General features: G+C 60.2%; 1 protein-coding gene across 1 annotated transcript in view; it reads right to left on the bottom strand.

Annotated features, from left to right (window-relative positions):
• GATAD2B (GATA zinc finger domain containing 2B) overlaps window positions 1-10,378 on the bottom strand; it is a 36,117-nt gene that overhangs the window by 3,420 nt on the left and 22,319 nt on the right. The window contains exons 3-10 of the mRNA XM_084500398.1: window positions 7,767-7,896; window positions 7,378-7,509; window positions 6,935-7,066; window positions 5,157-5,327; window positions 3,062-3,377; window positions 1,746-1,948; window positions 744-854; window positions 69-186 (exon numbers count right to left, since the gene is read on the bottom strand). Of these exons, the coding sequence (XP_084356524.1) occupies window positions 69-186; window positions 744-854; window positions 1,746-1,948; window positions 3,062-3,377; window positions 5,157-5,327; window positions 6,935-7,066; window positions 7,378-7,509; window positions 7,767-7,896 (1,313 nt within the window). The remainder of the gene's footprint in view (window positions 1-68; window positions 187-743; window positions 855-1,745; window positions 1,949-3,061; window positions 3,378-5,156; window positions 5,328-6,934; window positions 7,067-7,377; window positions 7,510-7,766; window positions 7,897-10,378) is intronic.

The raw sequence follows: 10,378 nt of genomic DNA, 5'->3' as shown, positions 1-10,378 counted from the left end.
TGGATTTCCCCCCCCCCTGACCTCCCACCCGCCCGCTCCCCGGCTGCCCCCCGCCCCGGGGCCGTTACCTGGCATGCCGAGGAGACCGCCCGCCACCGAGAGCTGCGGCGCCTGCGCAAAGTTGGAGAGCATGGAGCGGGCAGAGGTGGGGATGCCACGCTGCAAAGTGCTCTGGGGCTGCGGAGCCTGCGGGGGGAGAGAAGGAACGCGGGGATGTGAGCTGACGGCGCGCCGGGGGTGGACGGGACCCGCGAGGACTGGGGGAGTCGGGGGGAGCTGAGTCTCTCGGGAGGAGCCCACCCGATGCTGAGCCCTGCGTGCGGCAGAGCAGCCCTCGGGAAGGTGCCGGGGCTGCAGCTGGAGGATGAGGAGTCGGCCGTGGCCTTGCCCGGTGCACGGCAGCGCGGTCCCAGCAGCACAACGGGCTCCCCCGCTGGATGGCACGGGACCGAGGGGGCCAGGACTCGCAGGGGAAGGGGGGAGAGGAGGCAGCAGCAGCCACGCGCTGCTGGCACTGCGAGACGGGTCACCGGGACTGCGGTCAGAAGCAACCGTGGAGTCCAGGGGAAAAAGCAGAGTGCCCAAGGGGAGCCAGAGCCTAAACCCGCTGCGAGGGCCAGGAGAAGGCTGCTCTGCAGGGTGCCCACATCTCCCTCGCTGCAGGAGGGCTCGCTGCGCCCAGCCAGCTCGCATCCTGCCCGTGTGAGGTGACGGCGTGTCGGGGACGGGTGGGAGCCGCTCACCTGCCGGAGCGTGTGGTGCCTCATGATGTTCTCCTGCTTGCTGACGCTGGAGACGGCAGGGGCCGCAGTGGGGGACAAGGCCGCCTGCTGCTGTAGCCTCTGCTCAATTTCCTGCAAGGAAGGAAGAGGAGAGGCCTCAGGTGCGGGCGGGAGGCTCAGAGCTTACCCCACGAGGTGAGAGCCCTGCCCCAGGAGCTCGCCCCGCGCCCCGGTGGCATCCCAGGAGCAGGGGAAAGCGGGTCCCTCCCACGGGCTGCTGTCCCCATGCGGTGCAATCACAGCTTTATTTGCAGCCCTGCTGCCCACTTAGAGCTCGGCTGCCTTCCCAAGGTGTGACTGGAACTGCAGGCTCGCTGCAGCCAGCACGAACAGCTTTTTTCTCTCTGCACCCACTTGTTACAAACAGCCCAGAGAAGACGACTCCTCTTGCTCCAAAACAGGCACGTCCGACTTGTCAGCAGCCGGATTCCGCTTCGTCTTGTATGTTGTTTTTTTGTGTTTTTTTTTTTAAGCAGTTCACAAATTATGATTCCGGTTTATTTCCCCCCAGGGCCTCCAAACGAGTTCTGCAGCACCAATTTATCACGGGAACCCAGCGAGTCGTCCCCCCCCATCCTCCCCCTCCCTTTTCATAGCCGAGCGAGCAGGCAGCAAGCGGTTAAGCGACTTCCCTCGAGTTCCAGGAAGTCAGTGGCAAAGCGGGGAGAGCAGCCAGCTGTCCTGACTCAGCCCTCAGCCCACTCTGCCTCCCACTGCTGTCAGTGGGACGAGTCACCAAGCCGGCGGGGAAGCGCACCGAGGAGAGGCAGAGCCGCTCCTGGAACACCCCGCGCACGGCGGGAGCGGGCAGCGCGTCCCCAGGGAGAGGTGAAACTCCTCGAGGAGCCCCAGCAGAGAAACCGAAAGGATGGAGGTGCGCAAAGGGAGGGGAGCAGCAGCTCCCGGTGCCCCGAGGGGAGCTGGGTTCACCCAGCAGGTTTGCCGTGCGCGCCGTGCACTTGCCTGCTCCTGCTGCAAAGCCTTGACGAAGGCGTTCTTCAGCCGGTTGGTGTGCTCTGCCTTCAGTGCCTTCTTCTGGTTGGAAGTCATGCACTGCTCGCACAGGATCTTGCCATTTTTCTCCTGCTTCCAGTGCGGGGTGAAGTCGGTGCGGCACTGAGCGCAGACGAAGGGCTCCACACGCAGGAGGGACGCGCAGCTTTTCCCTGCAAGGCGCCAGGAGCGGGAGTTAAGTGGGGCACGGGGCAGCTCGGCTCTTACACCGCCTCCTCCCACCTCGGGCACAACACCAACGCACCATCGTGCACGGCACCAGCACACGAGGGAAGGTGCCACTGCTCCAAGGGGTGGAAGAGCGTCCCGGGAGGGGTGCACGGTGGAGGGAAGGGCGAGGTGAGAGCTGGTGGGGCTTCCCGGGAGCTTACAGCCACCAGAACCCCGCTGCCAGCATCACAAGGAGCTGCTGCTGCCCCTAGGCCCTGGCACCCCCAGCACGGGGACCCTCGGGGCTCCCATGGGAGCAGCCAGCAGCCAGCGAGCCCCTGCCCAGCGCGGGCTGTCCCTTCCAGCCTCTCCCACCTCCTTTTTGCAGGGGTTCTCGCCCCAAAATCGCTGCCGTGGGCTTTTACGTAACCCAGTTCGTGCGACTCCGCCACCGGCTAATCGTCCCGTTCCCATGGCAACGGGCAGCAGAGCCCGAAAACGGGCCGAGGTGCTGAAAAACCAGGGCGAGGTGCTCAAAAATGGGGCAAGATGCTCAAAAACCAGCCACGGGGAGCTTGGGGCTGCCGGGGACGGGCAGGGGCACGGCCCCTCGCTGCGGGGACAGGGACAGCAGCCGGCCACGGAGCCCGGGTGCTCCCAGCTCAGGGGCTCAGCGGGTTTTGCATCTCAGCTCCCCAACGTCTGGGGACAGGGACGGGACCGGGAGAGCCCTCCCCACGCCCGGGTCCTGCCAGGCGGGTTGCACCGGCCACCGAGCCCCGCGGCACAGCCAGGGCTCGCGGGAGGGCTGCAGGCTCGGCACATCAAGGCTGCTGCCGGGGAGAGGCTCTCCCACAGCGCCAGCCCCGCCAGACGGGCTCCGTGCCCGCGGGGCAGGCAAGCAGGCAGCTCCCGACTGCTGCAGGGCCAGGCTTGGCTGGAAAAAGCTGCAGCAAGAGGGGATGGAGGACAAAGCTGGGTATGGGCAGCAAGTGCTCGCCTGCAGCCCCCAAGCCGCGGGTTTCAGCGTTGTGCAGAGCAAGAAGGGGAAGGAAGGAGCCAGCTCGTGGTAACGCTGCTGGTGCTGAAGGAGGGGAACGCTCCCCGGGGCTCACCTTGGCTGTCGATAACGCTCTGTACCACCTCCTCCAGCCCCACCATGTAGATGAACTCGCTGTTGGCTGCACTCGGCAGGAAGTGAAGCAGGGGCGCGGGCGGCTTCGGGGGTGGGATCTCCAGCAGCGTCTTCTCCAGCTGCTTGCGCAGGGCAAGCTTGGCGGCTGCCTGGGAGTTGGCGGCGTCGTTCAGAGCACTGGGGCTGGGGAGCGGGGACGACACCCTGTTCACAGTGCCAGGCTGGATGTGAGAGGCAAGGTTCATATAGATGGCTGAAGACGACGTACGCTGGCAAGGAACAGAAGAACTTGATTGCTGGGGAGGAAGAGGAGAAGGGGATTAATGCGGGGCTGACACTCGGAGCAGGAGAGAGCCTCGTGCGCCCCGGCTACGGCTCAGCTCCTAAAGCAGCCCCCCGACAACCCACCCTCTGCCTGCACGCCTTGCAGAAGGGCTGTGCTAGGACTCAGGAGCACTGAGCGTGGCTCAGCCCCTCCGAGGAGCCAGGCACAAGGCAGGTGCCCATGGAGTGAGGCGCCCCGGCGAGGCTCGGCGTGGGGAGCAGCCCAAGGACCCTGCAGGTGAGGGAAGGCGTTGAGGAGCTGCAGGCCCAGCGGCGTGTAGGCAGCTCCGCGCGCCGTGATTCACTCGCTGGCACCATTGTTCGCGGCAAGTTCTGCTCCTCCACCTTTTGCTTCACCGAGCTGGCGCGCGCCCAGGCAGCATCCCCGCTGCCAGATGGTGCCCGTCCCTCCCACACAGGTGCTCCGAGCGTGCCAATTCCCTCCTCTTCCATTTCCAGCAGCTTTCCTTCGGCATCCTCCGTTCGTTTGGATTCGCGGTCCCTCCGGCACGTGACGGTAACGGAGCACAAAGACTTCTGCTGACCTGATGCTGCAGCTTTCGCTGCCTTTTGTGATAAGAAGCCATCAGCCTGCAACCTATTTGAGCACGGCTGCTGCCAGCCTTTCACGGAGCCTACCTGTCTCCTGGGGTACCAACACTTCAACGCTTGCAGAGGAGAAAATCCCACACAGCAACAAACTGGCTCAGCAACTCAAACAGGGTCAACTACCAAAGCTCGGGGGACAGCGCTGTGTTGATCGAGAACAACACGCAGAAGATAAAACAGAAAACTGGGGCAGACTGCTTGAAGCCTGCTAATACCCAGCTGATTGTGAAAAAGGGCAGAGAACCGAGCTAATCCCAAACCAGTTGGTCTACCGTAGGTCTGAACTAATGGTAGAGCTGATCGGGGATGACTCACGCAGATTTAAATGAGAAGATGATGAATTAACACCAATGAACTTGCAACTCTTCTGTAAGAGGCTGTTTTTTTTTTTTTGTTTGCTTTTTTAAAATCAGACGTGCAATTACGTTCGACAGTTGCTCAAATGCAAGGCTTTTGGACCGTTGTGCAGTCACGTTTGTAATTTATACGGATTTGCACTAGAGCATCATTAGGACAGATTAAATGGCTTAAGAACTGGCAACAACCTCTGAAAGGAGCCAGGAGTGCTTGTTAACCTGGGCCCACAGAGCCACACAGCGTGGCAGCCAAGCGTTGTAGCCCGGGACAAGGACACAAGACTGTGCACAGAGCACAGGGGCATCCCAGGGAGCTGGTCTGTGCGCAGGACAAGGGCTGTTTTGCTTCATGCAGCACCGAGGAGACCAGTGCTCCAGCTGGGAAGTGGTATTTCTTTCCTCTCCATTGCCAGTTTGACTTCCAGATGTAAAACGGATGGTTTTAAGTGGCCGGCTCCTAGAGCTTGTGTCAGTCTTCCTCCTCAGGGAGAGGAACAGGGGCTGCTCCCAAAGCGGTCACCTCGCTGCACTGGGGCCTTGGTGGCACCGTTTGGGTGACCCAGCGTGGTGGCAGCTCCACGTCGGGAAGCTTTCCATTAGCTACCACCCCACTCCACACACGGGTCGGGGACATTTGCCTGTGTCCACATTCAGGACGCGTTTCCAAACCTTGCTGTGATGACTTCACCCCGAGCCCTCCATGGCACGCACCGGGCCCAGAGGCGCCTCCTATTTCCCTTCCTGGCCAACCCCCTGTGCCCAAAGAGCGGCGAGTCGGGGACCTACCGGCTGGTAGTTGATGGCTGGATTCATGCTTGGAGTTGTAGTGCGGATGAGGCCAGGCTTAGGAGGAACGCGCTGCCCTTGTAACTGGGCAGGGTTCGGAGCAATCACACGCTGCGACATAAGCATATGGGGCAGAGTCGTGTTTGTGGCAGACCTAATGACACTGTGACCCTGTCAAGAAAGGAAACAAGAAGGAAATAAAGAACTGGAGGCAAAGCAGGGTTTTTAGTTCCCTGAGCAGGCTCTACGACAGCCGAGCATCTCCACTTAGCCGAAATTCACATTACATTCAAAGGAGAGAGGCCACTCAAAGACCCAACTTCTCCTCTAAACGTTCTTTACTTAAATAACCACATTCATTTTGCCTAAAACAAGGGTGTCTCACGTTAACATACTCCTATTTTCCCCTCTAGGCTGTAGGCCATGATGGTTCAGGAGCTGATTCTCCAGACCCACCTCCGTGGCCTACACTGCATTAAACACAACCGAGCCGATTTGATCAATACGTACAAATGCGAGGGAAAAAGGAAAAAAAAAAAACAAAAAAAAACAGCAGGCAGTTTGCCAGCTAATGCTGGCAGTGCCAGACACGGCGTGGGGCTCAGTGAGGGGCTCAGGAGGTCCCCGAGGAGGCTGAGGGCCAGGGCCAACCTGCCCAGGGTCCACTCATCTCCGTGCACCACCAGAAGGGCTCTGCTGGGAGGAGGGCAGGTGGAAGGGCTCGATTTTTTTGTGTGTCTTAAACCACTCCTGTCTGACAAGCTTTCTCTGCCCCCCCCCGCTTTATTTTTTTTTAATCTATTTTTTTTCTAGATGAGGTTCTTCATTGTCATACGCAAGAAAATCTTCACAAAGCCCCTGCAAACAATGCGTTTCCTCTTCCCCTCCAGCCCGTTTCCTTTACCAGTCCGGTCCCACTGTGAAGCCACAATAGACCTGACCCCAGAAGCGTTGCCATAGCAAAGCAAACAAATGCCACCAACAAAGGAGATGGTTCAGGGAGGGAGAAGTGATCAGCAAGGCTGCAGCCAAAGCTTTCGGCAGAAGCACGAGGAGGCCATGGGCAGGCAGCTGCTGGAGGGACACCTCAACGAGCTCCTGCACGGCCCGTGCGCCTTCCTCCCAGCATCTGCTTTCCCAACAGCATCACGGGGACGTCGTCCATCTCATTTCTGTCCCCTGGCCCCCTGCCAGCAGGGCAAAGCCCACGGGGTGATGCCGCCGAGCCCTGCTCCCCCTGGGGAGGCAGCAGCCGAGCGAGGTGCTTTCACCCACAGCTCCGACTGGTGACATCCAGAGCGAGCACGGAGAGGTGGGCGGCTCGGCCGGCACCCCGCTCTGCCCACAGCACTTTCCCAAAGAAGGGGAACATTTCAATCCCGTGTTTTGTTTGCAGTTTGCTTCCCCCTCTTCCTCTGCCCATTCTGTGCTGTTTCAGAACGCTGCCGAGCCCTCCCTGCTGCTAAGTGCAAGCTGACAGCTTTCCTCCTGCAGCCCCAGAGCTTGTGTCACCGAGCAGCAGGCAACTTTCGTCAGGGTCAGCACCAGCCCCTAAATTCAGCTCCTCCCACCTCCTGAGCTGCTGCTGTAGGAACCTCCAAGCTTTGTGACCACTTTTCTGCTCAGGGTGCTGAAAAGCATTTATCTGCCTCTTGGCAAAAGCACCTCAGGCAGCCAGGACGACTGACGTGCACACGGCAGAGACGTTCCCTCATTCACGCACACGTGCGGGGTGACGCGGGGCCCTCTGCACAGCAAACGGCCTCAGGAAGGCTCACCTGTAATGTCCTTAAGTTCTGAGGCTCAACCCCCTGAGCTCCAGGCCTGGAGGGAAGCTTGGACAGTCCCTGCTGTCCCACGTGAGCAGGAGATGGCTGGACAATAGACGCCGCGTTCTGGACGACCGGAGTCTGGATCGAGAGAAAACAAAGACTGGGTCAACGCGGTGCTGGAAAGGAGCTGTACCAAGACCCAAGGCCAGCTGGTGCTCAAATGATGTTTCAGAGCTGCACAAATTCACCTCCCCAGCTGTCCTCACGGGCAGCACGGTGGCCTGGCCTGTGGATTCGCTACGCACTTAGCTAAGAAAGATCCCACAGACACAGAAGTGGAGTAAAGCAAGGTCCAAAACCAGCGAGTCCTCAGCATTTCTCCACTAACAGGCTCCTTTATAGCACCCGCACCCCCAGCCAGCCCCAAGCGCTGCTGCTCAGAGCTTCACCTTCTGTACCACGTTCTCCTTCTGCAGCTGGCTTTGTCTCAGTTTCTTCAGCAACACAAGCCTGGCCTCCTCCAGCCGGAGCTCATCCCGAAGCTGCTTGATGAGCTGCTGTCGCTCCTCTATGCTTTTACCCTACAAGCACACAGAAAATCAGTCAGAGCTTGCACAGTCGAAACCTGCTGCTGTGCCTCGATGGCAGGAGGGCTTTAGGAGGGGTTACTACAGCAAGAATTTGTAGCACGGGTAATGAGCCACCATGACCAGAAGTGACCACGTTGCTCGGAAATCCCCCCCAGTTCCCAAGTCCTTCAAAAAGCGCCCCCCCTGCAGCAGGAGGGCTCCCCCTGCTCGCTGCCCCCACTTCTCAAGAGCACCGAGGAAGCCCTTACCTTGAACATTTCAAGATTTGCTGCCTTAAGTCTTTCTTCCATGCGAGAGCTGGACCGGGGACTGGACGCCTCATTGTCGGAGAGGACAATTATATCTGGAGAAGGGGTTAATCGCCCCCTGTCCTGGTCGCTGCGGGACAGAAGGGAGAAAAAAGATTGAGCCGTGACTCCAAGAGCTCAGCAGCGAGCTGGGAGCTCGCTGCTTCTTGTTCTGTCACAAGCAGACGGCCAGCGCCAGGACAGGAGCATCCTCTGCTCGCAGGTGATCGCGTTCGGAAGGGAACGGGCTCCCTGGAAATGTTTCCTGCAGCGGGGTGAAAGGTGGATTGCTCGGGTGTTAATGAGCCACGGAGCAAGAAAACAGGGAGAGACATCCGGAACCAGGAGCTGCGAGGAGGGGGAGCAGCAGTGACACTTCTGCCTGGTGCTGCTCGTCCTTACCCAAACCCAAACCCATCGTCCTCATCCCACCCCCTGAATGACAAGGATGGGGACGCGTCCCCAGGTCAATGCAGACGTAAGCGCTCCAAACCTCCCTCACTGCAACTCTGTTTTAAAAGGCTGCCCGTGAAGGGAAGCCTGAGCAAACACCCTGCGCAGAGGCAGGAGACCCGGCTGAACCGTGACCTAGAAACCGGTCAACGAAAGGAGAGGAATGACAAGAGCCCCTCGCTGGGAAAAAAAAAATCAAAATCAAAATCAATGCCGGGCGCCGGCAGCACCCGAGTGCTGCTTCGTTTGTTATGGCATCATCCTGAGCGAGGAGATGCTCCTAAAAGCCCTTTCCTATCGCTGACTCAACACGATGGTGCTTGGAGAGCCTTGGAAAACGCTCAGCAGTCAGGGGGAAGCGGTGAGAGCAGCGCAGCTACGACGGCACCGGGCTCGCTGCCACCACCACTGGAAGGTCTCCGAGGCTGCAGCAGGGAGGAGATGCCCGGATTATCCCATCCGGGGCTTCGGGCTCGGAAAAGCCAGCACGAGCCACAAAGCCAAGCCCAAATCCCCAGGCTGGAGTACTCCAGGGGCCGCGAATCCAGCCGGGATGCCAGGAGCCTGATTCATCCCGCTGCCCCCACGGGACACGGCCCGGGGGCCGTTTCCCTGCCAGACCCCGAGGGCTGGGTTTGGTCTCAGTGCCACTGGACGAGGGTTAGGAGAGGAGCTCTGCTGCCGGCCGTGCTGAGGTCGGTCATCACCACAGGGCAGGCTCCTGGCCACACCGGGGCTTTGTGCCCGCTGCAGGCTGCTGATAGCAGCGCCCGGGGGTCTCCGGGGCAAGCCCCCAGCACCAGAGAAGGTCCAGGACACCCCACAAGGAGGGACTCGACCCTAAAGCACCCCCCAAAGCACCCCGGAGGAGCCCAGCGCCGGGCTCTGCTTCGGGGTTCTCCTGGAGGCGCTGCCGCCGCGCTGGCAGCCGGTGGTTGTCTTGGACGAGCACCCAGATACGTCCGGGCTGTTTTATTTACATTCCGTGGAGGCAAAAAAAAAAAAAAAAGGCAAAAAAAAAAAAAAAAAAAAAAAAAGCCAGCGTCAAAGCCAGACAGGGGAAAACGGGGCCATCTGCAAAGAATTGCTGAATATGTCAGGATTGTTTTATTTACTTTTGTCGAGGCAAGGGCGTAATTACAACAGAACTACTGGAAGGAAGGAAGGAAAGCTGCGCTGCTCGTGCAGGAGGCAGGCAAAGGTGAGAAGGGAAGGAGCCCGTTCCCAGCCCGCCCCGTTAATGTCCCTTATCAGCTGGCAGGCAGGTGACACACCACCTCGCCCTGATCCTTCTCCCTCTCCTTAGGGCTGGCCCCCTGTGAAGCTGTCACCAGGGGCAGGTTTTGGTCCCAGCCTCTCCCAGAAACCAAACCTGCTGGGAAAAGCTCAGGATTTGGGGTGCACAACCCAAGCTGCTGCAACCACCTCCTTTCTGCGGGGTCCACATCCAGCCCCGGCACCCGGCCGGACCCTCTGCTTCTTGCCCTGCGTCCCAGCAGCTCAGCCAAGGATCCGCAGCACAAAGCAGCCGGGCACTGCCACTGCTCCCCAGCATTTAGCACCTCCGGCAGCCAAAACCACATCGAGGGGCCGGATATCCCCCGTGCTAGGATAACTGGGTTATCACAAATCCTACCCAAACGCTGTGCTGAGGACCCCTGACCCCCGGGTATCCTCTGCCACTGCGAAGCCGCGTTAAACTGGAGCAAAGCGGGGAGTTTGGGGGCAGAACTGCACTTTGTGGAGGTGCAGCAGTGCAGTGCCACGCTCCCAGCAGGCCGCCAGCGAGCCCCAGGTGCCTACGGAGGGAGCTGCAGGTGTCTGAGAGCTCCCACGGGCACAAACGGGACACCGGGGAATCCAGCAGTGCCGTCCCTGCCTCACCCCCGTGGTTCTCCACGCTCCGCAGGAGGCTGAGCCAGCGGCGGCGATGCCTGCACAGACTGGGGCCATGCACGGTGCTGTTAAAGACAAACAACCCCGGGGATTTTCTCCTCCCCACCACCAGCCCTTCAGGCCTGTTCGCCCCTTCTGCTGCTCATCGAGCCCAGCTGGAACACCGCAACCCCCTGCTCCTGGCTCCTGGCCCGGGGTGGGGGCAGCCTGCACCCCCTGCCTGC

The sequence above is a fragment of the Aythya ferina genome, assembly GCF_964211825.1.
Source record: "Aythya ferina genome assembly, chromosome: 29".
Lineage (NCBI taxonomy): Eukaryota > Metazoa > Chordata > Aves > Anseriformes > Anatidae > Aythya > Aythya ferina.
This window is presented reverse-complemented; position numbering and strand designations above follow the sequence as displayed.